The sequence below is a fragment of the Mustelus asterias genome, chromosome 13, assembly GCF_964213995.1.
Source record: "Mustelus asterias chromosome 13, sMusAst1.hap1.1, whole genome shotgun sequence".
Lineage (NCBI taxonomy): Eukaryota > Metazoa > Chordata > Chondrichthyes > Carcharhiniformes > Triakidae > Mustelus > Mustelus asterias.
Window position 1 is genome coordinate 106,984,444 of NC_135813.1, and position 26,822 is coordinate 107,011,265.

Consider the following 26,822-nt stretch of genomic DNA (forward strand, 5'->3'; position numbering starts at 1 on the left):
CTTTTTACTTCAACGGCCGTTTCCACTCCCGTAAGCTGGCAAACAAACGTAGCCGGGTATCGTAATTATTAAATGTATTACCCCACCCCCCGCACCAAAAAAACATTACGAGGATGTACCGCTGGGGTGATGATTCAGGCGGTTGAGTGAGTACTCTCGGGTGGAGGGAGGTCCCCGGCGCCATTTTTGATGCTGCGGGTGTTTGGTGTGGGCTTCGCTCGGAGAACCGCGCTGTGAGGAGAAGAAGATGAACGTTATCGACCATGTCCGCGATATGGTGGCCGCTGGCCTTTACTCCAACGTGAGACTACTCAGCAGCTTGTTACTGACCATGAGTGACAATAATCCGTAAGTGGTTGTTAGCGCGTTTCCCCGTCTTCACAGCCTGGTTTCCAGATGCACTCTTTCTCCCCCCCCCCCCCCAAAAAAAATCCCTTTAAGGTTTTATTTTTCAGGCTTAAATACGATTTTCTATTTTTTTTAAGCTAGTCGCATCATGGGAAGACGCGAAAGCTGTTCTGCTTTATAGACATTGCCAGTCTCACTGTCCAAACTGTGAATGGAAGTGTCAACAGTTTAATCGTATTGTTTTTACATGTCCAAGCCAGGGCCATGGTGATCTGTCGCCTCTGAATTCGAATGGATTCAAGTTTTCATGAAGCTGTAAATACGCAAAATCAATAACCATAAAGGAAAGCAGAAATTGCTGGAAAATCTCAGCAAGTCTGACAGCATATCTGGAGAGAGAATAGAGCCAACGTTTCGAATCTGGATGACCCTTCGTCAGTTTGTGTGCCACAATTTGGGCTATCGGCATATATTTACTGACCCAAGGAACGCTTTGTTTCTATCAAGAGAACATTTTGTTTCTGATGCTGGTTTTCTTGAGTGGATTCTTGTGGGGTGCAAGTGGGAATTCCTTGTCTTCCAATAGACCAGACATTCCTGTCCAAGCAGAATCAACTGAATGAAGCAGCATATCTGGAGAGAACAGGTGGGAGCTGCAGTTAGAACTGAGAAGCTCAGGGTGGGAACATGGCTTGTGAGCTAGGGAGGGGAAGGATTGAAGCAAGTGGATAGCACTGAAGGGGAGGAAAAGTGTTCTTTAGGTAGAAAAATGACCATGCGTATTTACATACTGAATATGGATTAACTCAAACTCATTTTTGTTAAATATAAAAAGACGAGTGAAAGAACAGCATTATGGTGTTCTACTATTCTTGTACCTTGCTTGGCATTTGCTGTTTTCATCCACCTGTTGCTCCAAAAACCTTTAAAATTTATCAGTTGTGAAACAAGTATATTAAAATGTCTGGAGGTCCTGCACCTTGGGCTACTGTACAGTGTGAATGAGGAAGAGTGTATTGTGGGTGTACTTGAACCGCAAAATGGCTGTGCCATTCAATAAGATTATAGCTGATCTTTTTGTGGACTCGGCTCCACTTGCCTGCCCGCTCACCTCAACCCGTAATTCCTTTATTGTTCAAAAATCTATCTATCTTTGCCTTAAAAACATTCAATGAGGTAGCCTCAACTGCTTCACTGGGCAGGGAATTCCACAGATTCATAACCCTTTGGGTGAAGAAGTTCCTCCTCAATTCAGTCCTAAATCTGCTACCCCTTATTTTGAAGCTATGCCCCCTAGTTCTAGTTTTACCCACCAGTGGAAACAACCTCCCTGCTTCTATCTTATCTATTCCCTTCATAATCTTATGTTTCTATAAGATCCTCCCCTCATTCTTCTGAATTCCAATGAGTAAAGTCCTTCAGTCTACTCAGTCTCTCCTCATAAGCCAACCCTCTCAACTTCAGAACCAACCTAGTGAATCTCCTCTGCATCCCCTCCAGTGCCAGTATATTCTTTCTCAAGTAAGGAGACCAAAACTGTACATGGTACTGCAGGTATGGCCTCTCCAGCACTTTATACGCTGCAACATAACCTCCCTGTTTTTAAACTCCATCCCTCTAGCAATGAAGGACAAAATTCCATTTGCCTTCTTAATTACCTGCTGCACCTACAAACCAACTTTTTGCAATTCATGCACAAGGACACGTACGTCTCTCTGCACAGCAGCAAGTTGCAATTTTTTTACCATTTAAAAAAATAATCCTTTTTGTGTTATTCCTACCAAAATGGATGACCTCACATTTATCAACATTGTACTACATGGATGTAACAATTCTAAAGGCAACTCACCACTACCTTCCCAAGGGAAATTGGGGATAGATAATAAATGCTGGCCTTTCTACCGATGCTCACATCCCAAGAATGAATAACAAAAAACTGAAGCAACATTTGGAAGGAATGCGTGTTGTTCTAAATTTGGCTATGGTTTAAAGGGAACTGAAAAGAAAAATTGGCATTGGGTTTATGATGAAATAAAATCTTGAAAATTTTGTATAATACTAAGTAGTTGTGATCTTGGTGACCACCCTTCATACAAGAAAAGTCCTCAAATGTATAAGGATTGCAAGTTATTTCACAAATGTACTAATAATGCTTTTTGTTCTTTGCTCTTAGAGAATTATTTTCTCCAGTGCAGAAGTATCAGCTACTTGTCTACCATGCAGATTCTCTCTTCCATGATAAGGAATATCGTAATGCTGAATCTAAATATAAAATTGCTTTACAACAGAAGAAAGCTCTAAGTAAGACGACTAAAGTGAGACCAGCTGGTGGGAGCACTCCCTCAGCGCCACAAACACAGGTAGTGTGTGAAGAACAACAGTTTATTGAGATAACCAGCAGTGTTAACTTTTTCCCCCTCTCTCCATGCATTTCGACAGTCCTGCAGAGTATTTCAAGCATTTTCTATTTTTATTTCATATTTCCTGCATCTGCAGCATTTTGCTTTTGTGCTAGCTTTTTAAAGACGTTTTCATTTGCCCCCTTCAAGACTTTGCAGTGACGCCACCTGTCGCTGACAGGAAATTATTGAATTACTCTCCCTTTGTGTAAAAGTATACTTTTGTATATAAATAAAGATCATAAAAAGGATAAATCTTGGGTAAGTATTCATAATGAGGTACATCAGGGGTGTCTGATTTGAAAGGATTTAACTGGAAAGCATTGGTCCTGATGTTCTGAGTATTGGTGGTAACCTTTTGGAAGTCAGTAAATTGTTAGTCATCAGCCAACTTAACGGTGTCCTGATTAGCTCAGGAATTTTTGAGAGAGCTGCTTTGGCAATAACCAGTCCTTGTAGGGCCGCATGATGGCACAGTGGTTAGCCTCACAGCACCAGTGACCTGGGTTTGATTCCCAAATTGGGTCACTGTCTGTGCGGAGTCTGCACGTTCTCCCTGTGTCTGTGTGGGTTTCATCCAGGTGCTCCAGTTTCCTCCCACAGTCCAGAAGACGTGCTGGTTAGGTACATTGGCCATGCTAAATTCTCCCTCAGTGTATCCAAACAGGCATCGGAGTGTGGCGACTAGGGGATTTTCACAGTAACTTCATTGCGGTGGAAATGTAAGTTTACTTGTGATTTAATAAATAAACATTAACTTTTAAAAGACAGTGAACTAATTCCTCCCCATTAAAAATGGTCTAGTTTGAGATTGGTTACAGTGTGTAATTACAAGCTCAGATTCAAACTCTGTCACTGTAGTTCGGTTTCTGGTAGCTTTTTTGAGAGTGCCCAAGCAACATACTGTTTGATACAAAAATAAGCAAAATACTGAAGATGCTAGAATCTGAAACAAGAACAGACAATGCTGGAAGAACTCAGCAGATCTGACAAAGAGCCGAAGGACTAAAACGTTAACTCTGTGTTCTGTCCTTGCAGGTGCTGCCAGACCTGCTGAGTTTCTCCGGCATCCTTTTTTTTGATACTGTAGTCCTTGACGAAAAATCACTTGCCTCTCGTATCTTTGGAATGTTATGGTCAATAGCATATAAACCCTTCCTTATCTAAGTATGAAGGGAATTGTAGATTTGGGTGTATGGAAAACACAGGGAATAAGCAAAAGTGTGATAATCCCTAAAGTGATATCAATATCAAGGCTAGGCAACATAAAGAAATATCAAAAACTAAGGTCACACATTCACAGGCAGGAAAAATACAGCGATCATGGTATTATTACCAGTTCAAATTAGCAATTGACACCCATTTAAATGCAGCAGTCAATGGCAGCTCTTGTTAATTTGTGAAAATATAGCTTATAGGGTGAAGAGTAAAGGGAATGTTCTTTAGAAACACAGTCAGGACCCCTCTTTTTAGTACTTTAATTAAAAGCAAAAGCAGTTATTAAGATGCAGCAGGTTATTAATCAGATTAAAAATCATATGCCATATTGAAATCACTTTTCTCATCAGTAATACATGCCCGTATGAAAGTATTTTGCCTAGATTTGTATTCACCACACTTCAGTGGATACATGATTAGGTAAACTAAATTGTTACTATACACGACACTATATAGAAGTTACGTAAAAGGCTAAAACCACACTCCTTTCTATCCACCCATGGTCTAGGTCGAGGATCATAGAGCAATGAAGCAGCAAAAACCTTTGACATCCTGGTTGCTGTAGGAAAGGAGCTTGCTTGCATCTGGCAATCCAAAATCCAATAGTTTTCCGATTTTCAATTATGATGGCAAATAGGTTGTTCCACAGATCATTAATCATTTAACAGATGTCTGCACGTTTGACAACTAGAATTTATAATTTAGTAAGTTCTCTATTCTGCAAGGCATGTAAATATTCCTGAGAATTGTATGAGATTGCCCTCAGAAATATTTTTTAAAATTTCTGTTAGCAAGCGAACTCAGATTAAAGTTACACTTTCAAAAGCTGAGTTTGTAATTTTGTACAGAACTGTAGACATGACTCTTTCTGTTTTCCCCTTACGGGTGGGAAGATGCCTGATTCCACTGTAGCACAGGGTAATTGAACTTGCATTTCCCATTGTGCTCTGCAGCTTGTGTTTTTTGTAACATGTCGACTGTCAGGTGGAGAATTAGAACAGTCACCGAGTTCAGTGACCAAGTATTCTGCTGAGCCTGTACGTATCTGCTAATTTTGAATCCAATTCCTGGAACTTCAGTGTCAGAAAAGCAACTTCCCTTGAATATAGGAAGTATTAAAGTCTGTCTAGATTTTATACTAGCTCTGACATATGAAATTGATTGGTAAAAAATAATGTGCATGCTTGTAGAAGTAAATTGCAAAACTTCTGATTTTGCACAACTAGTTTATGCTGTGACACTCAAGTTATTTATAATTCCCCATTTGAACAGCTGCTATATGAAAGCAAAAACAAGGAAAATATGAGACTGAAACTAAAACCAAAACCTGCAATGAAAAAGGAAACTAGGGGTCGTGATTATGACCGGAAATGGTTGAATTCTGAGAGTTTGGAAGGCTGTAAAATGCCTAATCAAAAGATGAGTTGCTTTTCCTCAAGCTTACATTGAGCTTCATTGGAACACTGCAGGATGCTGAGGGTAGAGAGATCAGCATGAGAGCAAAGATAGAATGACAGGCAACCAGAAATTCAGGATTGTGCTTTGAAGTGATTGGAGGAGATGTTCCACAAAGCAATTACCCAATCTACATTTGTTCTCCCCATTCTAGGACAGATCGCATTATGATTGTGATGAGATTTTTCAAAAGTACGCAAATCACAGTTTCATCTGAAATGTGCGTTTGAGGCTTTGGGTGATGAGGAGTCATCGCCTAGAAAGGTGGCATTGGAAGGAGGTGTTGGAAAGGGGAGTGAGCATTGGAGTGGTACAGAAGTGAACCAGGGTGTTTGCAGAGTGAATGGTCATTTGAGAATGCTGAAAGAGATGTGTTTAGTTGTGACATTATGTTGGAGGTGGTGGGAATGGCAGAGGATGACCCATTGAATATGGAGGCTGGTAGGATTAAATATGAGGACAAGGGGAATTCTATCATGGTTATGAGAGGGACAGGAAATGGGATGGACAAGGTCAGCCATGGTGGGAGAATCCCTGAGAAAGAAAGATATATTAAATGTGCTGATATGCAAGATTGTGTCACTCAAGTAAATGTGACTGAGATTGAGAAACCTGGAGAATAGAATGGATTCCTTACAGGAAGTAGGTTATAAGGAAGTGTACGCACAAGAAAATACTGCAAATGCTGGAGGTTAGTATAAACACAGAAAATGATGGAAATACATCGCAGATCTCGCATCACCTTGAGAGAAAGAGTTAAGGTTTGAGGTTGTGACTTTACTCAGTAAAGGTAGCTGTGGGAGGCAGTGAGCTTATAATGGATATTGATTGCAGACTATCCCCAGAAATTGGGACATGGAAGTTGCAGAAGGAAAGAGTCTGGAATGGACCATTTGAACTTTAAGCTAAGGATGGAAATTGGAAGCAAAGTTGATGCAATTTTCCAGCTGAGGACATGAGCAGATGACGGTAATGATATATATAGACACCAGTATACCAGGAAGAGAGGTTGTGGAGGGGTCCCAAATAGGCTGAAACAAGGAAGGGCCTATATGTCCCCCAAAAGGAATAATTAGAACCATGTGTGTAACCAGAGCAGCACCTTTTATTTGAAGGAAGCAAGTGAAGTTAAAGACTCCTTTAACTCCACTCATTTCCTTCAACTAAAAGGTGAGTCCAAGTTGTTCAGTTTGAGAATGTTCACCCAGGGAGAGGAGAGTGTTGGTGGACGGAGTATGAATGAAGTCTGTCTGGGCCTCAGTTTAAAGAACAAGTGACGAACGTTCTGATCTCTGCAGATGCTGTCTGACCTGCTGGGTATTTCCAGCATTTTCTGTTTTTATTTCAGAATTCTGGCATTCACTATACTTTGCTTTTGTTCAGTTTTGGAATAATTGGATCTAGAGGTGACAAAAGCAGAGCTGATTCTTTCAGTGGAGAATGGGTGAAGATGGGAGCAGCAGTGGAAATCTGATGATGGTAGAAGTTGGTGGTTTTTGTGCTTAAAATATGAATCCAGAAGCTCAGCTTGGAGTCATATGGGACACACTGATCTCACGTAGACTGGTTCATCTTTAGATTTTGACAGGGAATAGGATAGGATTAATGGCAAGGTACAGGTTTTTGATAGGAGTCAAAAATACTAACTTGGTCCTCCCAGTGTTTAACTGACAGAAAATGGAGTTCATTCAAGTTTGAACAACATAGAGGCAGCTGAGGCAGAGGTGCTGTCAATTCTGAGAGAGATGGCTGAGTAATACAATTGGTTGCCATCAGCATTCAAGTAAAAATTAACTCAATTTCAAAAGATGTATTTAAGGGGATGCATTGAATGAGGAGGAGAGAGCCAAGGATAGATACTGGGATGACTCTGGTGATAATAATGTAGTGATAGAAAGTGAATAGTTCTTTTAAATATTCTGGTTGAAATTAGATTGGTAAGAGCAGCTTCAAGCAAGTAAAGTCTTACTGAGTTGGACAATGAAGGAGAGGCATGGGAGGAGGAGGATTTGGTCAGCTATGTCCAAGACTGTCAAGAGAACAAGGGTAGTCACTGAGGGTGTAATTTGAGTCTAAGTGGGGCTATTTCAGTGCTGTGGCACGGCTGGAAATCTGATTGGAAAGATTCAAGAATGGAATTAGAGAAATATGTGTACAAACTGGAGGTCAAAAATATGGTCAGGATCTTTAGAAAGGAGAGGGAGGTTAATGGTGATATGCTAAATGCAAGGAGTGATTAGCAGTTTTTTCAAGGGAGGGGAATCCTTTGATTTGATTCATTTTGTCACATGTAGTAGTATACAGTGAAAAATATTGTTTCCTGCGTACTATACAGACACAGTGTACTGTGCATAGGGAAGGAGAGAGTGCAGAATGTAGTGTTACAGTCATAGCTGGGGTGTAGCGAAAGATCAACTTAACATGAGGTAGGTCCATTCAAAAGTCTGATGGCAGCGGGGAAGAAGCTGTTCTTCAGTCAGTTGATACGTGACCTCAGATGTTTGGATCTTTTTCCCGGCAGGAGAAGGTGGAAGAGAATATGTCTGGGGTACGTGGGGTCCTTGATTGTGCTGGCTGCTTTTCCAAGGCGGCAGGAAGTGTAAACAGAGTCAATGGATGAGAGGCTGGATTGCGTGGTGGACTGGATTTCATTCACGACTCTTACAATGCTAGAAAAGCTGAATGGTTAGCAATCTTATGGAAATGGGGATATAGTAGTAGGAGATGAGTCTTGAAGATAAGATGAACTTGGGGAGAGTGTTAAGGGAGATGAAGAGTCTTGTGAAAGACTAACAGCAGTGATTGGGGGGGTTGGTGAGGGAAGAGATTTAGCTTGGGCCATGGGAAGGGGTGTGGAAGTAACAGACATCTACAGAAATAGTTTCAATCTCTTGACAGAACTTTGAGCTCCATGCACTCATTCGTGATCCTTGAAAAAATGCTGATTCCACTTGAATTCACTTTGTTGGTGATAAAATTATGGTATTGATAAGACAACTGAGAAAGGACACAAAATGAGTGACATACATTACAAGGGAAGAGAATGACATAGAAAAAAGTGCACATTAATACAGCTATAGTATGAACCTCAATGTCCTCTAAAATCATAAGATGCAAGGGCAGAAGTAGACCATTCAGCTCATCAAGTCTGCTCTGTTACTCAGATCATGATTGATCTGGTGTGATAATCCTCAACTCCACTTTCCCGCCATATCCCCATAACTCTTGATTCCTTTACCGATTGTCTGGCATCAGACGTCCTTTGGATTATGTGAAAAGACTGATTACATCCAAATACCTTATCGAAAATAATAAAACTGAGCCATAATTGTAAGACGGTCATAAATATCAAATCAATGATTCTGCTTTACATAAACACTGACATTGACAGCAACCAATAAATAGTGTATATGTACTAGATGTAGCATTGCTTCTGAAGCTGACAGTTGCAGTTGATCCAATGAATCAAAATACTTTGGTCATGAAAGGCAATATATATACGGTGGCACAGAGGTTAGCACTGCTGCCTCACAGTGCCAGCGACCTGGGTTTGATTTCCCAGCTTGGGTCACTGTCTGGGCAGAGTCTGCAGGTTCTCCCAGTGTCTGCGTGGGTTTCCTCCAGGTGCTCCGGTTTCCTCCCACAGTCCAAAAGACGTGCTGGTTAGGTCCATTGACCATGCTAAATTTTCCCTCCGTGTACCTGAACAGGTGCCGGAGTGTGGCGACTGGGGGATTTTCACAGTAACTTCATTGCAGTGTTAATGTAAGCCTACTTGTGACATACAAAAAAAAGCAACTTTCATTTATGAGTCATTGTCCACAATTCTGCATGTGAACTTCCAGTTTCAGTTAAGCTGCTTTTGGGAGGAAAAGGGTGGAGGTTTGATACCTCTTTGAGAGAGGACGGAAATTGGAGGGAGTTATTAAAGTCCACTTGAGTGCCTTGTATTGTCTGATTTCAGAACACTGGTAGCAACCTGGTGACTTTGAGGTCTGAGGAGAATAAAGTATTCTTATAACGATAAGCATGACTGAATCTCATTTTGAGAATTGTGACCTGATTTGCAAGGTAACTGGCAGAAATTTCAAGTAGCTCAACATTATACAATTCTTTTGAATCTCTTGGTATTCAATAAACAGTAAACTAAATATGTTTCCAGTTTACTGCCTGGATTTTTGCAGAAACAAGTTAATGGTATGCAACATTATATGCTATTCCATATTTGCAGTCACTTGCGTAGACTGGAGAGTTTTTGATATATTCTGCCTGAGTTAAGATGCTGACTATAAGGGCCAAAAGCTAAGAGGAATGAACTTAAATAGAGCAGAAGTAAATCATGTGGCCCCTTAAGCTTGTTCTGCCATCAGTACAATCACAACTGACCATCGCCTTTAACTCTGAGAGATCATTAATCTAATTATCCCAGCCTTGAATATATTCAAAACAATGAAACACCCATAACCCTCTGAATGAAGAAATTTCTCTTTTATTCTGTGTTCTAGATTATCCAGCTAGGGGAAATAACCTCTGTCCTGTCAAGCCCCTTCAGAATCTTTCAATGTTTCAATGAGATCACTTCTTATTCTTCTAAACCTCAGAAAATATAAAACCAAATTACTCAACCTCTTATCACAGGGCAAGTTTCACTTCCCGAGAGCCAGTTTAGTGAACTTTCATTGAACAACCCCCGGACTCCATTCTTCCTTAGACATGTAGATCAAAAGTACACGCTACTCAGGATATGTTCTTGTCAAAGCATTATATCATGTTCTTTATGGAAGGAAATCGGCCGTCCTTATCTGGTCTGGCTTACATGTGACTCCAGAGCCACAGCAATGTAGTTGACTCTCAACTGCCCTCTGAACAAGATCAACTAGAGATGGGCAACAAATGCTGGCCAGCCAGTGAGGCCCATGTCCCACAAATGAATAAAACAAAATTGTAGCAAGACTTCTTTATTCTTATATTCCAATCCCCTTGCAATAAATACCAACATGCCATTTGCCTTTCTAATTGCTTCCTGTACCTGTATGAGTACATGATGTGGAGATGCCGGCATTGGACTGGGGTAAACATAGTAAGAGTTTTAACAACACCAGGTGAAAGTCCAACCGGTTTATTTGGTAGCAAATGCCATTAGCTTTCGGAGCGCTGCTCCTTCGTCAGATGGAGTGGATATCTGTATGAGTACATCCAAGTCTGTCTGAGCATCAACATTTTAAAGTTTTGCACCTTTTAAAACAATTTTGTTTTTTTTATTACTACCAAAAATGAATAACCTCATACTTCCCCACATTATGCTTTCTGCCACCTTATTTCCCATTCGCTTGTCCATATCTCTTTGCAGCCCCTCATGTCCTCCTCCATAGCTTGCATTTCACTTAATCTTGTATCATCAAACTTGGATACTGTATGTTGCTCTCTGTCTCTTTGTCTGAGTCATTAGTATTGATTATAAATAACTGAGGGCTCAAGCACATGTTTTTGTGGCCCTCTATAGTTAACCTGCCAACTTGAAAATGTGCCATGTATTCTACTCACTGCTATCTGTCCATTATTCAAGCATCTATGCTAATATGTTATCCCCAATTCCATATTAACCTTTTTTGGTGGCAGCTTATCGAATGCTTTTTGGAAATCCAGGTTTATAACATTTACATAAAGGTCAATTTCCACACTTCTTCACATTCAACACACTCCCAAGTGCCTTGCCAAGGGAATTTTGCTGTATAGGCAGCAGTAGCCTAAATGCCTTTTGTTCATGTCAAGTTTAGATAGCGATTGTCAGCATATCATTTGACAATAGCTGCTTCATAGTCCAGGCTTATCTCTGCACCTGACACTATATGAATTTCCAGCAGATGTTTCTGAGTAGTGATCAGGAGCAGGTATCCTGACTCTCACCATTCTTTCTCTCTCAGCAATCCTTCACCCAACAATTCTTTAAACAGTTCAGGAACTGCTGGAGTCCCCAAGGATCTATCTTTGGTGTCCTTCCATTTCTCATCTACTTGCTGCCTCTCAGTGACATTAACTGAAAAAACAAAAAAAATTCACGTGATGAGTACATACAGTTCCACCTTAATATCATCTCTCTCGACGACTCTGCGCTCTCTGCTTGTTCAGTGTCTGGTATTGGTCGAATGAAAAGCTGTGTATTAGGAAGATCAAAGCCATCGTCTTTGGTCCCTGCCACAAAATCCATCCCTCTCGCTGGTCCCTGACTGGTGCTGAATAAGAGTTTTCACAACTTTGGTATCATATGTGAGCCCGAGATGAACTTCTGACCACATCCATTCAATTTTCAAGTCTAGAATCATAGAAATCCTACAGTACAGAAAGAGGCCATTCGGCCCATCGAGTCTGCACCGACCACAATCCCACCCAAGCCCTACCCCATATCCCTACATATTTTACCCACTAATCCCTCTAACCTATGCATCTGAGGACACTAAGGGGCAATTTTTTAGCATGGCCAATCAACCTAACCCGCAGATCTTTGGACTGCGGGAGGAAACCGGAGCACCCGGAGGAAACCCACGCAGACATGAGGAGAATGTGGAAACTCCACACAGACAGTGACCCAAGCCGGGAATCGAACCCAGGTCCCTGGAGCTGTGAAGCAGCAGTGCTAACCACTGTGCTACCGTGCCGCCCTCTACCTCTAGCATCACCCATCTTTGCCCTAACCTCAGCTCACTTGCTGCTGAAACCCTTATTCGTGATTTATAGCTGTAGACTTGGTTATTACAATGCTGTTCTAGCTCGCCTCCCATAAGGCACCTTCCATAAACTTGAATTTACCCATAACTCTGTTGCCCCTGTCCTCACTCATACCATCTTATACTTTCAACACCCCTGTGCTCACTGACTTACATTGGCTACTGGGCCAACAGTCTCTCAATTTTAAGATTCCCATCCTTGTTTTCAAATTCCTCCATGGTCTCACTCTACCTCTGTAACCTCCTTAAGCTCTGCAATCCTGAGAGATCTCTGCACCCCACTAATTTTGGCCTCCTGCATGTCCCAATTGGGTTGCAATGCCATTGGCAAGCATACTTTCACCTGTCTATGCTCTGAGCTCTGGAATACCCTCAATAAATCGCTAAGCCATTCTCCTATTTGAAGTTATGCCTTAAAACCTACCTTTTCCACCAAGCGTTGCGTCCATTCTGATGTCCCCTTATGTGGTTTGGTGCCAAATTTTAGTTGATAACATTCTTCTGAAAGGCCTTGGTAATGTTTAAGACACAATGATGATATAAATCAGGAGGTCAACTGTGATGTCACTCTAACTCCTGCAGCTAAGATAAATCATCATTGAGCGGTAATCTAATGTGGTACCTTGTTATTTTAGTTGGCTCAGCTCATCATTGGTTTAACCAGTTGACTAGCGAAGCTAATCAGGCTGTTCTCTATTAAGCAGCTCAATCATAGGAGACTTTCAGCAAAAATGATTATTGGATAAGCATATGGGTTATATTGGAATAGTGTAGATTAGAGGGGCTTTAGATTGGTTTCACTGGTTGGCGCAACATCGAGGGCCGAAGGGCCTGTACTGCGCTGTAATGTTCTATGTTCTATAAGATTCTTGGAAGGCCGCCTTATTATTCAGAGTAAGCAAAACTATAAAACTGTTAAGAATTTGGGCATCTTTTTATTTTCCTTATGTTGTTAGAATTGGACATTGATTACTGCTCAGAACTAAGTTTGATTATCCTAGTACCTTTGAAAAACAGTTTTATTTTAGTGATGCTCAATGAAAACATAACATATACATTCTCAAACCACAACTCTATGTATCTGATTCATATACTTGAAGACTTGAGTTTCACATTGCTGATCTAGAGGATTCTGCAAATTGTTAACTATTCATGTATTTTATGAACCATTGTAAGTAACATTGTAGGGTAAGACTTCAGAAACAAACTTTAAAAACTGTGGTTGTTTGTTAGCTTGGGAAGGAAAAATGTCTTGCTCATTGGGTTACATCACAGTAAACCCTAACGAAGGTACTGAGAAGTGCTTCTCTGTAGACGAGGGAGAGCTTGTTTGGGTTAGGATGATTTGATCTCCACCTCCTTCCTGGCTGAAATCTCTAAATTGTTCAGAGAACTATGGGTGTAAAACTACATTCTGTTCCATAGCAGTGCAATTTTTGAGTTTTTCAGATTTTTTTTTCAGTTGGTAGGTAAATCTGCATTTATCCTCATCCCTAGTTGCCTTGATGTGGTCATGGACTGCTTTTGTGGATGGAATTAAGTCAATCGCCCAGTGTAAGACTAGTCTCACACAGATCAGACCAAATGGAGTGGCAGGCTCCTTTCCCTGTAGCAAACAGAAAAACTAGTTGGATATTTAGAACAATCTGACAGCTCTCTTGGTCATTTTATGTTTTTAATGGCAATTCTCAAATTACCAGATTTATTAAATTTTGTGCCTTGAGTACATTTTTCTGGGTTCCCAGAATGGATGTCCACTTGCTTCAAGTTCTGCGCTATTTGGTCATAAGAGAGCATCTTCATTCTTTTATTTTCCTGCCCATCCCTTCACTTCCTCATTTTTCTGCCCATCTCTCATTGATGCTTAATTTTGATTACAGCTCTCCACTACCTCATCCAAGTAACCATTCTTTATTTGTGAGCCCAGACTGCATGCATCAGTACTTCTGCAGGACGTTGCAGCCAAACTTAATTTTGTTCTACCCTGACATTGTATGCAAACTTTCCACCAGGGGTCACTAGATAGCTTTAAGAAATTGGGATCCTGCTGATTATTTAGTTTTCTCTCCTTAGTTCAATTGTGCTGCAGTGGCTTGGTTGTTAGCCTGTCTAAGATTGGGTAAACCGACCTGATATTTTGCAGTGGTGCCATTACTCATTAAAGCAGCAAGGGAGTTGAATCACTGTTACATAGAACTATTTCATCTAGGTAACTGCTTGAGAAGTGGTGTGAAATACTTGAATTCAGTTGGAAAGGCTAGGAAGATGGTAGTTAGGATCAATTGTATGCAGTGCAGATCACTTTGGCAGAATTGTTATTTATTCATAGATACTGCTGGCAAGATTCAACGGCCGAGTTAACATATTTAGTTTGTGTGTCTTGATAAGCCTTGTTTGACATATCCTAATGGGTCTGTTCTGTTTACTTTGTAGGGATGTCAACAGAGAGCCAGAAAAGTTTCAGAAGTTGGTAGCTTTTTTTTCAAACATTTCACATTTACTTATTTGTACCTCGGTTCAATAGCTTGTTTCACATTTCATTTTCTATCTTCCACCATTTCAATGAGCATGTAACTTAGAATAGTGTATGTTTTATTAATTCTTTTATGTGTGTACACATGTTAATTTCAGTAGATGTTATAGAACCGTTTAGCAGTATAGGCTAAATCAGGCTGGTACCACAAGGAGTAGTTATTCCTCTTTTAAAAGCCTTTCAGAATAGTTGATAGAGTACTAAGGGCATGCTTCTGCTGTATTGATTAAAATATAATCTATAGTTTACAATGTATTTAATGTGCATATACCTGCGTTTTCCACTTTTATGCTCAGTCATTAGCTTTTGATTTCCAACTATTAATTTTATTGGATAGAAAGCTGCAAATGGGCCAATGCAGAACTAGAAGTCCTTGATTACAATCTTTTCTAGTTGTATAGCTGCAAAATTGTCTTGGATAGTAGTGAATGCAGAAACATATTCTGATAAAACATAACGACACTGAATGAATATCAATTTAAGGACTTGTATTGAGTGCAGCTACGGTGTTTGCCATTATTTCCAACTTGTTGAGAAAATGATCTAAAAAAAACCATGTATGCTGCAAAATGAAGGTAAAGACGCTTTTCCATGACACTACGGTCAACTGTAGTGGAATGATTTCTTGTGAGATTTGTAACAGGCAACCGTATAATTCAGAGTGAACCATTTGTAACAATATCTTGTTTATTTTAGTGTCTGCCATCAGAGATTGAAGTCAAGTATAAAATGGCTGAATGTTATACAATGCTGCGTCAAGAAAGGGATGCAGTTGCAATACTGGACACCATATCCACTAGGCAGCGCACTCCAAAGGTAAGCTACTTTGTGTGAAGTGGATAAAATACTAATGAGCAGATTTTTTCAAGCACATAATGTTCCTTATTTACCACTTGCTGTTGGTCTAATTTACAATTTTACCTAGCGTGGTTTTAAAAAATTTTTTTGTTTATATAATGCATTATGCTTAAACATTTCAGAGCTCTGAATTATTTGTGGCTATGTGAGCAGCTAAAAATGGATTTGCATCTTGTAACTTTTCTGATTTCTTTTCTAAGTCTTAAAGCTCATTAGCAAATGTAATGTGGGAAAGCTTTTTCACACAAATGGTTCAGATCTGGAATGCACTGCCTGGCATTGTGGTGGAGGCAGGGTCAATTGTGGAATTCAAGGGGGCATTAGATGATTATGGGGATAAGGCAGGGGAATAGCACTAAGTCATGAGAGCCAGTGCAGACATGATGGGCCAAATGGTCCCCTCCTGCACCAGAACAATACTGTGATTCTGTGAGTTTAATTTGACAGATTAGATTCTGATTAGATTTTAATACGAATTTCTTATTAAATCACTTATTTTGTATTGAATTCTTTCAACATTTATACGCTTCTCTCGTTTGAAGAGAGTCATCTCCAGTGCTTTCTTCCATTCCTCTTTCTGGTTTTCACTGGCAACATACCAGCTGTGACTCGGAGTGCAGGTGTGCAATTTATTAGCCATTTCTGGTATATTTTTACGTGGGCTCCCATGAGCAACTTTATGACAACTGTTTCGCTGGTTTTCCTACTACTTGTGCAGCTTCAAACTTGCACTACGTCTGCCTGCACGGCTCATTGCAGAGTGGTGAACCACCAGAGTCAACTCGGAATCACAGAACTGTTACAGCACAGAAGAAGGCCATTCCACCTATAGTGTCTATGCTAGCACTTTGTAGGGGCAATCTACCCAAGTGCCACTCCCCCACCTCCTCTCTGCAGCCCTGCACATTCCTCCTTTAACATAATAATCCAATTCCTCCTTGTAGACCTCGCTTGAACCTGTTTCTACCACACTCAGACATTACATTCCAGATCCTAACCAGTTGCAGCATGAAAATATTTTTCCTCATGGCTTCTTTTGCCAATTAGCTTATTTCACCACTCTACAGCACAGTGTTTCTATGTCTACTTTGCTGGTCTTTAGCTGGGAAAATTCTAAGATCATAAATTCTTGAAGTTATTGTGCTGCTAACAGCTTTTTTTTCCTGCAATCTAGATTAATATGATGTTGGCAAACCTGTATAAGAAAGCAGGTCAGGAAAGGTCCGCGGTCACCAGCTACAAGGAAGTGTTACGACAGTGTCCTCTGGCTTTGGATGCGATACTCGGTAGGATTTTTAAAAAATCAATGTTCCTATACACCAAACAAACTGTGGCTGTTTTATTGATACAAATGACAAGTTAGGGAGAAATGGAGGCAAAGAGCTAGTCGGAGAAGTGTAGATTAGGATAGAAGCCAGTGTGCTGGAGGTGAAATGATGCATGGGGTAGTTTTGCATGCAGATTAGTGATTAGAGGTGAGATTCAAGCTAGTTTTTTAGATTGTTGCCACGGCAATCCATCTTCTTGAAATGGGAGTTTTAATTGGCTGCTGATTATGATGCTGATCTTTTTCCTGCAAGTAAACTTAGTTATAGAATTATCTGACTAATTCTGGTTGCAGCAGCTCTTCACTTTTTCCGATAAGAATGGTAGTGTTTTTTGGGCACTATAGATGTTCTGGCATAGGTTTATAATCTTGGAAATGATTGACAGCTGGGTCAAATCTTGCCAATGTTGAAAGGGATGTACTCTGGAATGAACCAGGGTATGCAAATCTTTGTCTGCATGACCTTAGAAGACATGGTTTTCTCTTCAGTTTTTGTGGGGTTTTTTTGTTCATGGAATGTGAGCATCACGTTTGTTGCCTGTCCCAAATTGCCCTTGAAGGGTGTGGTGAGCCACCTTCCTGAACCACTGAAGGCCATCTGGTGTATGTACACCCAATGTTGGGAAGGAAGTTCTGGGTTTTTGACCCAGTGACCAGGAAGCAACAGTAATATAGTTGCAAGTCAGGATGGCTTGGAGAGGAACTTGCAGGTAATGGCGTTCCCATGCATCTGCTGTCCTTATCTTTCTAAGGAGTAAAAATCTCTGGTTTGGAAGGTGCTGTCGGAGGTTGCTTGGTTAGTTGTTGCAGTGCATCTTGCGTATGGTGAGCTCTTGCTACCGTGTGCTGGTGGTGGAGGAGGGAATGAATGTTTAAGGTGGTGTATGGAGCATTGACCAAGCATCTGCTTTGTCCTGGATGATGTTGAGCTGCACTCCTCCAGGAAAATGAAGAGTATTCCATCCCATTCCTGACCTGTGATGGACAGGCTTTGGGGGGGGGGGGGGGGGGGGGGGGCGGTGTCAAGAAGTGGGTTATTTATCACAGAGGTCCCAGTGTTTGTCCTGCTCTTCTGGCCATAGTATTTATATGGCTGGTCCAGTTCATTTTCTGGTTGAAGGTCACCTCCATGCTATTGATGATGGGAGATTCAACGATGGTAATGCTGTTGAACATCATGGGGAGGTGGTTAGATATTCTCTCATTGGAGTTGGTCGTTGCCTGGCACTTGTGTAGTGTGAGTGTTACTTACCAGCGCAAGCTCCAATGTTATCCAGGTCTTGCTGCATAGACTGTTTCAGTATCTGAGGAGTTACAAATGGTGCTTGAACAGTGTGCAATAATCAACAAAACATTCTCACTTCTGACTTTAAGTTGGAGGAAAGATCATTGCTTGGGCCTATGACATTATACTGATGAACTCCCACAGCAATGTCCTGAGTTGAGATGATTGGTCTTCATGTATGACGGCAGTCAGTGGAGAGACTTCATACACTGATTCCCAATGACTTCAATTTTACCAAGGTTCCTTAATGCCACATTGTCAAATGCTGCCTTGATATCAAGGGCAGTTGCTCTCACCCCACCTCTGGAACTTAGCTCTGCTGTCCATCTTTGGACCAAGGCTACAATGAGATAGTGCTAGCTGAAGCCAAACTGAGCATTGGTGAGCAGGTTATTACTAAGTAAGTGCCACTTGATAGCATGTTGATGATCCCTTTCATCACTGTTAATGATCAACAGTAATTTTATCAAGGTGAGGGATGATGAGGTGGTGGTGGTGGTAATTGGTTAAATTGGAGATGTTTCTGCTTTTTGTGGTCATATTGTCTGGTAGATGTCAGTGCTGTAGTTAACACTGGAACAGCTTGGCCAGGGGCAGAGCTAGATCTGAAGCATATCTTCAGCACTAAAGCTGAGATGTTATTGGGGCCCATGGCCATTGATTACTTGTCCAACCTGCTTAGCAGTTTCTTTTATCACGTGAAGTGAATCAATTAGGATATAGCATCATATTTTAGAAAGTCAGCACAGGAAACTCCTTTAATATGAAAAACTACAAAAAGATAACAACCAAGGAGTTCTGTTTACAAAGTATATCCTATCCAACTGTTCTGCAATCTTTCAAACCATAAGTCATCTATTCATAACCTACTTGTTCTTTTCTGCAGGTCTCCTGTCTCTTTCAGTGAAGGGTGCAGAGGTAGCATCTCTAACAATGAATGTGATTCAGAGTATTCCAAATCTAGACTGGCTGTCTGTTTGGATTAAGGCCTATGCTTTTGTTCACACTGGTGACAACACCAGAGCAATCAATACCATCTGGTAAGAAAATATTGTACACTGTGCAGGAGGAGAGAATGGCATTTCCAGTCTTTGTGTTTCAAATATGTTTCTACTTAAAGGAGACGTTGCAGTCCAGTAAAATTATTTCAAAAATCCAGTACCTACTTTAGTAATACAAGTTTATGTTGCACAGTTTCTGGAAACCAGGTGTCAGCTTGTAAACTAAAAATCAGCAAGCTGCTTGTGTCTGAGAGCTATTTGGCATCCTTTTTATCTCTGAATACTGATAAGGATGTGTTCGCACAGAGATTATCTAAAAAAGATATGTGCAGTTCCTCAGCTAAGTTTGATTTGTTCTTTATAGCTTTTTAGTCCTTCAGTTTATATTTGTATTTTGAGATAAAAGTAATTAAAATTAGATCCTGAAGGGGACAAAAAAGTTTATTTTGAAAGTGCAAAGTTGTGGAAAAATGTGATCCTGATTTATTCCATTCAATTTGACCCACCCAAGCACAAGTATAATTGTAATCCATGAACCGCATTCTGCTGTAAAGCTTAATTATTGTTTTTAACCATATTGTTCAAGATTTGTGAAGAGTTTAATGGATTATTTAATGTAGTTTTAGTTTTTGCTTTATAATTTTTTTTTAAATTAGCATTTCCCCTTGATTGTAGAAGAAAGGAGATATTGAAGAGGTAACCTTCCAATCACAGCACTACAATTAATAGTACACCATTACAATTATTTCACAGCTCCCTGGAGAAAAAGTCATTATTGCGGGATAATGTGGATTTAATGGGAAGCCTGGCAGATTTGTATTTTAGAGTGGGTGACAACAAAAATGCCATCTTGAAGTTTGAGCAAGCTCAAATGCTGGATCCATATATAATTAAGGGTAAGTAACATATAAATAAGTTTGTTGTTAGAGATGCTGCCTGTTTATCTGTTTGCAAATTATGTTTCCAATTTTACTTTTAAAGAGGACACCTCTAAAATTTGGGCACCTTTTAAAATGTATTACTTCATGGGATGTGGACATTGCTGGTCGAGATTGCCCATTCCAAATTGTCCTTAAACTGAGTGGCTTGCTCGGCCATTTCAGAATGCTGTCAATCACGTTACCGTGGATCTGGAACCGCATGTAGAATCATAGAAACCCTACAGTACAGAAAGAGGCCATTTGGCCCATCAAGTCTGCACCGACCACAATCCCACCCAGGCCCTACTCCCATATCCCTACACATTTACCCACTGATCCCTCTAACCTACGCATCTCAGGACACTAAGGGGCAATTTTAGCATGGCCAATCAACCTAACCCGCACGTCTTTGGACTGTGGGAGGAAACTGGAGCACCCGGAGGAAACCCACGCAGGCACGAGGAGAATGTGCAAACTCCACACACACACTGACCCAAGCCGGGAATCGAACCCAAGTCCCTGAAGCTGTGAAGCAGCAGTGCTAACCACTGTGCTACCGTGCCGCCCCCAACCTGACCTGTAGGTCAGACCAGATAAGGATAGCAGATTTCCTTCCAAAAGGATATTAGTAAACCAAATGGGTTTTTATAATGGTCGATGATAAGTTTCATGGTCACCATTACTGAGACTAGCTTTCAATCCTAGATTTTACTAATTGGATTTAAATTCCACCATCTGTTGTGGTGGGATTTGACCCAATTAATAGTCCAGTTTAAAGGCATGATATGATAAAAGTTAAATTGACTTCTTCAACTGAGTACATTTCTTTAGCATGAACAGCATTTAAACAGAAAGTAATATTGGATGTACACAAGTTTCAAACAATATCACAAGTATAGAATTAAATAACAGCATTGCAGTGGACAATCTGAAAGAACTATGCTTTCAAACTTATTCCCTCTTTAGGAATGGATGTATATGGGTACCTTTTGGCAGGTGAGGGTCGACTAGAGGATGTGGAAAATTTAGGTGGACGTTTATTCAACATCTCTGATCAGCATGCAGAACCATGGGTTGTCTCAGGGTAGGTATTGAGTTTTTAAATTTATCATTGCAAGAAGAAACTAAAGTCGTTTTTTTCCTGGCAATATCAGTTAATAGTACCATGGGTGGTTTCTATCCAGGCAATTGTGATTGCAGTGTTGGTGCCAATATTGCTACCCAGGTTTCCACTAGTTCTGTAAGTGTGGGTTTCTTCATAAATGACAAATAGAGACCCAAACTCTGCATTATTTTTCAGTTGTTCCTAGGTATAGTTTCTGCTGGCCTTGGTCCAGGTACCAAGAGCTGTGCAAGAAGTTATTGCATTACCCCTACTCCATCCCCAGGTAAAGTATTGACAAATACCTGCTTTTGTCTGTCATGTCGTCTCCTTCCCCGCCCCCCAAGCCCAACTGCTTGACCCAGATCAGGAACTTGGAATTGTAATGCAGATCAATAATATCCCAAATATAGTGTGTTGCTCCATACAACATTATACCAAAACTTGAGAAATGAAGTTTTAAGAAATTAACACTGCAGTCCACCCATTGTAGTCACAGCCACAATGCATAGTTCCAGGATTTTGACCCAGTGACAGTGAGAGAATGTTAATATAATTCCAAGTCAGGATGATGTGTTGCTTGGAGGGGGACTTGCAGAGGATGGTGTTTCCATGCATCTGCTGCCCTTATCCTTCTAGGTGGTAAAGATTGCAGTACTGTCAAAGGAGCCTTGACAGGTTGCTGCAGTTCATCTTGTATATAGCGCATGTTTAAGCCTCCTGTGGTGGAGCGAGCAAATGTTTAAGGTGGTGGATGGGGTGTGGATCAAGGGGGGATGCTTTATCCTGGATGGTTTTGAGCTTGAATATTATCGGAGCAGCACATATCCAGGCAAGTGGAGAGTATTCCATCACACTCCTGACTTGTAGCTCTTGGCGAGCAAGGAGGTGAGTTACTTGCTGCTGAATTTCCAGACTCTTACCTCCAGGTGGCTGGTTAAGCTTCTGGCCCAGGATACTCTTTTTCTCTCACTTTCCCCACCCACCCAGATGCTGATAATGCAAGATTTGGTTACGGTAATGCCATTGAATGTCATGGGGAGTTGGTTATATTTTCTCTTGTTAAAGATCTGGAGATGTTCGTTATCTCGCACTTGTGTTGCATAATTGTTGCTTGTCAAATAATGAATATCAACTGTCTTCTCAAACATTGCCACAGTGGTGTTTGCGTATGGTGTAAGAAAGAAAATTAAATTGGTTTATAAATCAGTGTTCTACAGTGCTGCAAATAATAAGGTATAGTGAATGAGAATGTTGTATACATTTGTGCTTTGGTCTCTGATTATTCAGATTACACCAATTGTAGTGTTTTTGCTCTGCTCATAAATTTGGGCTGTGGATTCGAAATTTGGTCACCTCATTAAGGGACCTACTAGAGACCCAATATTAATGTAGAAAAATGTCCAATGCACTTCAGGTGCTGAATGAGAAGACAAATTTTACAGATGCACCTTAGAAAGCATTCTTTCTGGTTGTATCACAGCTTGGTATGATTCCTGCTCTGCCCAAGACCGCAAGGAACTACAAAAGATCGTGAATGTAACCCAATCCACCATGCAAACCATCCCATCCATTGACTCTGTCTACATTTCCCACTGCCTCGGCTAAGCAGCCAACATAATTAAGGATCCCGCACACTCCTGACATTCTCTCTTCCACCTTCTTCCTTCAGGAAAAAGATACAAAAGTCTGAGGTCACGTACCAACTGACTCAAGAACAACTTCTTCCCTGCTGCTGTCAGACTTTTGAATGGACTTGCCTTGCATTACGTTGATCTTTCTCTACACCCTAGCTATGACTGTAACATTACATTCTGCACTCTCTCGTTTCTTTTTCTATGAACGGTATGCTTTGTCTGTATAGCGCGCAAGAAACAATACTTTTCACTATGTTAATGTGACAATAATAAATCAAATCAAAATACTGAGGGAAAGGAAGTGACATCAAGAGAAGTCACTACAATTTGGTGCAGAGAGTGGATTTCAAGAAGGCTCTTAAGGCAGAGTGGGTGGTGGAAAAATTGAGTAGTCTTAAGGAGGGAATTTCAAAACATGGCGCTTAGTTGGCTGAAAGCAAAGCTATAAATGATAGGGTGATGAGAAAGAGGCCAGAGTCAGATAAATGGATAAGTTAATTGATGGTGAAAGTAGAGAATTGGAGGTGGCTAACGAGGTTGGAAAATGAAAGTCAATGAGTGGATTTAAGTGCAAGAGTGAGAATGGATATGGTTTTGACTGAACTGATTTATTGATGGTGACCAATGGGAGGACAGGTAGAAAATCTTGACTTCGGTGGCATTACCATCACAAAATTCCCCGCTATCAATGTCCACGGTTACCATTGACTAGAAACTGAATTGGACTAGCCATATAAATACTGTAGCTACAAGGTCAAAGGCTAAGAATTCTGTGGTGAGTAGCTCACCTCCTGACTCCCCAAAGCCTATCCACCATCTACAACGCATAAGTCAGGAGTGTGATGGGATACTCTTCAGTTGCCTGAAGAATTTCACATCCAACAACACTCCAGAAGCTCGACATCATCCAGGACAAAGCAACCTGTTTAATTGTTACCTGTTCCACAAACATTCAATCCCTTCAGCACTGATGAACAATGGCAGCAATGTGTAACATCTACAAGATGCACCGCAGGAACTCGCCAAAGTTCTTTAGGCAGCATCTTCCAAACACGTGACTGCCACCATCTAGTCGGACAAGAACATTAGATGCAAATACAGAAAATGCTGGAAAATCTCAGCAGGTCTGACTGCATCTGTGGAGAGAGGAATAGAGCCAATGTTGCAAGTCTGGATGACCCTTTGTCAGAGCAGTAGATACCTGGGAACACCACCACCTGGAGGTTCCCCTCCAAATCAGTCAGCATCCTGATTTGGTTATATATCACCGTTCTTTCACTGTCGCTGGGCCAAAATCCTGAAATTACACCCCCCCCCCCCCCCAACAGCACTGTGGGTCTATCTACACCTTGGACTGCAGCAATTCAAGAGGGCAGCTCACCACCACCTTCTCAAGGACAACTAGGGATGGGCAATAAATCTAGGCTTAGCCAGCAATGCACACGTCCTGTAAATGAATTTTAAAAATCATTGGAAAAGTTGAGGCTGGACGTGGTCGAGGCATCTGAGAATTTTAGCAACTGAGGTAGGAGTAGAGACAAAATTATGGAGGTGGAAGTATTCAGTCTTCGTGATTAGGCAGAAAGGAGGTCAGAAATTCATGATTGAATAGAACTTTTGAACCTGTGAACAGGCCAGTTCAGTCTGAGATGGTGGTCATGCTAGAGGATAAAAGCATCGTTGGTCTTGCAGACCATAGCTTTGGTTCTGCTACTGATTATCTGGAGGAGGTTGCTGCTCATTCAAAACAAGAGGGTAGTGATAATTGGGGATTTAAACCACCCTAATATCAACTGGGATGTTAACAGCGCAAAGGGCAATCAGGCACAAAATTCTTAAACTGCATCCAATGGAACGTTATTAATTAGCACATTACAAGCCCAATGAGAGGAAGCGCAATCTTAGATTTAGTCTTAGGAAATGAAGCTGGGAATGGATGAAATAGCAGTGGGTGACTGTTTTGGAGATAGTGACCATTAATATAGTCAGATTTGGCATAATGGTAAAGGGTAAATTTAGAACAGGAGTAAAAATTCTAAATTGAGGAAGGACCAGGATTAATCAGGAATATTTGTTAAGGGGCAAGTTGCGCCATACTAAATTGAATTTTTTGAGGAATTAACAAGGGGATTCATGAAGGTAGTGCATTTGATGTGGTCTACATGGATTTAGTAAGGCATTTGACATGGCAAGCTGGTCAGTAAAATAATAAAAATAAATCATCTTTAAGATCTGGCTGGTTGTAGGGATTCGCATTCTAATCAGTATTCTGTAACTTGATTTTGTGTCTCTGTGCCCTGTTTGAGAGCACGTTTCCACTCCATCTGACGAAGGAGCAGCGCTCCAAAAGCTAATGGTATTTGCTACCAAATAAACCTGTTGGACTTTAACCTGGTGTTGTTAAAACTCTTACAGAAAAATAAAAGCCCATGGGATACAGGGGAACGTGTTGGGGTGGATCCAAAATTGACTGAGTGACAGGAAACAAAGGGTAATAATTGATGGATGTTTTAGCGAATGGAAAGTGGTTTCTAATGGGGTTCCAAAAGGCTCAATTTTGGGGCCCCTTGCTTTGTGATAGGTATTAATGAGTTGGACTTAAATGTGTGAGGCATGATTGGAAAATTTGCAGGTGACACAAAAATCAGCAGTGTAGTTGATAATAAAGAGGCTAGCTGTAGAATCCAGAATAATATCAATGGTTTGGTTGAATGAGGTGGAAAAGTGGGAAATGGAATTCAATCCAGAGAAGTGAGGTTATGAATTTTGGGAGGGCAAACAAAGCAAGGGAATATTCAATAAACAAGAGGATAGTGAAGAAGGGTAGAGGAAGTGCGAGACCATGTCCACAGGTCCCTGAAGATGGCAGGACAGATAGCATATGGAAATCTTTCCTTTAGTGTATGAGATACAGAATACAAAAGCAGGGATGTAATGCTGGAACTGTATGAAACACTGCTTGGGCCACAGCGAGAGTTTTGCATACAGTTCTGATCACAACATTACATGAAAGGCATAATTGCTCTGGAGAGAGTGTGAAAGAGATTTACTTTGCAGCAAGTGTATATTCAAATGCAATTGATGTGATTTAACCAAACAAGCAGACTGTAACTCAGGAAGTATGCAGTCGATTTTCTGCAGTAGATATTTTAAAAAATATATAGTGCCACTCAATTGGATATGTTTTAGTCTATTAGAAATGTTATCTGTCATTCATTTTGCCTTTGTCTACAGGTATCAGTGTTTGTACAGCAAACGATATTCACGTGCTCTATACCTAGGAGCAAAAGCAATTCAATTAAATAGCAACAGTGTACAAGCCTTACTATTAAAAGGTGCTGCTTTGCGAGCCCTGGGCAGAATCCAAGAAGCTATCATTCATTTCAGAGAGGCAATGCGCCTTGCTCCCTGCAGAATGGATTGCTATGAAGGCAAGTTTCTTATTAACATCTTTGTGATAACAAATTTCTTAATACACAACCACCATAGAATTTAAGGGTATGGTTGAGTTGTATAATCTCCATGTGTAAATAGTGGTAAACACAGTAAGGAGTCTAGCAACACCAGGTTAAAGTCCAACAGGTTTATTTGGTAGCAAACCCCACTAGCTTTCGGAGCGCTGCTAGTGAAAGCTAGTGGCGTTTGCTACCAAATAAACCTGTTGGACTTTAACCTGGTGTTGTTAGACTCCTTACTGTGTTTACCCCAGTCCAACGCCGGCATTTCCACATCATAAATAGTGGTAAAGCAGAATAGCTTTGAATTCTGTATTTGATCTATTGCTTGCTGCTGCATTACTTGATGTTGTATCCTACACAATGAGAGCTTCAGTGGCCCTAGGCTGATCAAGAAACTATGCCAAGACTTGGCCAATCCCTTTGTTACGCCGCTGTTTAAAAAAGGAAGTAGACAAAAGGAGGGTAACTACAGGCAGATTAGCTTAACATCTGTAGTTGGGAAAATGCTGGAATCCATCATTAAAGAAGAAATAGCAGGCCATCTGGATAAGAATGG

General features: G+C 40.8%; 1 protein-coding gene across 4 annotated transcripts in view; it reads left to right on the forward strand.

The window, feature by feature from the left end:
• The first annotated feature begins 179 nt into the window (after positions 1–179).
• anapc7 (anaphase promoting complex subunit 7) overlaps positions 180–26,822 on the forward strand; it is a 34,752-nt gene continuing 8,109 nt past the window's right edge. For 2 of the 4 annotated variants that reach the window (XR_013499407.1, XM_078227467.1), the window contains exons 1-8: positions 180–348; positions 2,522–2,708; positions 15,375–15,494; positions 16,711–16,822; positions 19,035–19,188; positions 19,903–20,045; positions 21,036–21,153; positions 26,043–26,239. Coding sequence is in view for 3 of the 4 variants with exons in the window: in XM_078227467.1 (XP_078083593.1) it covers positions 248–348; positions 2,522–2,708; positions 15,375–15,494; positions 16,711–16,822; positions 19,035–19,188; positions 19,903–20,045; positions 21,036–21,153; positions 26,043–26,239 (1,132 nt within the window). In the remaining variant the exon portion in view is untranslated. Of the gene's footprint in view, positions 349–2,521; positions 2,709–4,924; positions 5,003–14,578; positions 14,612–15,374; positions 15,495–16,710; positions 16,823–19,034; positions 19,189–19,902; positions 20,046–21,035; positions 21,154–26,042; positions 26,240–26,822 lie in introns of those variants that run through there. The other 2 variants (XM_078227466.1, XM_078227468.1) reach the window with 2 other exon arrangements.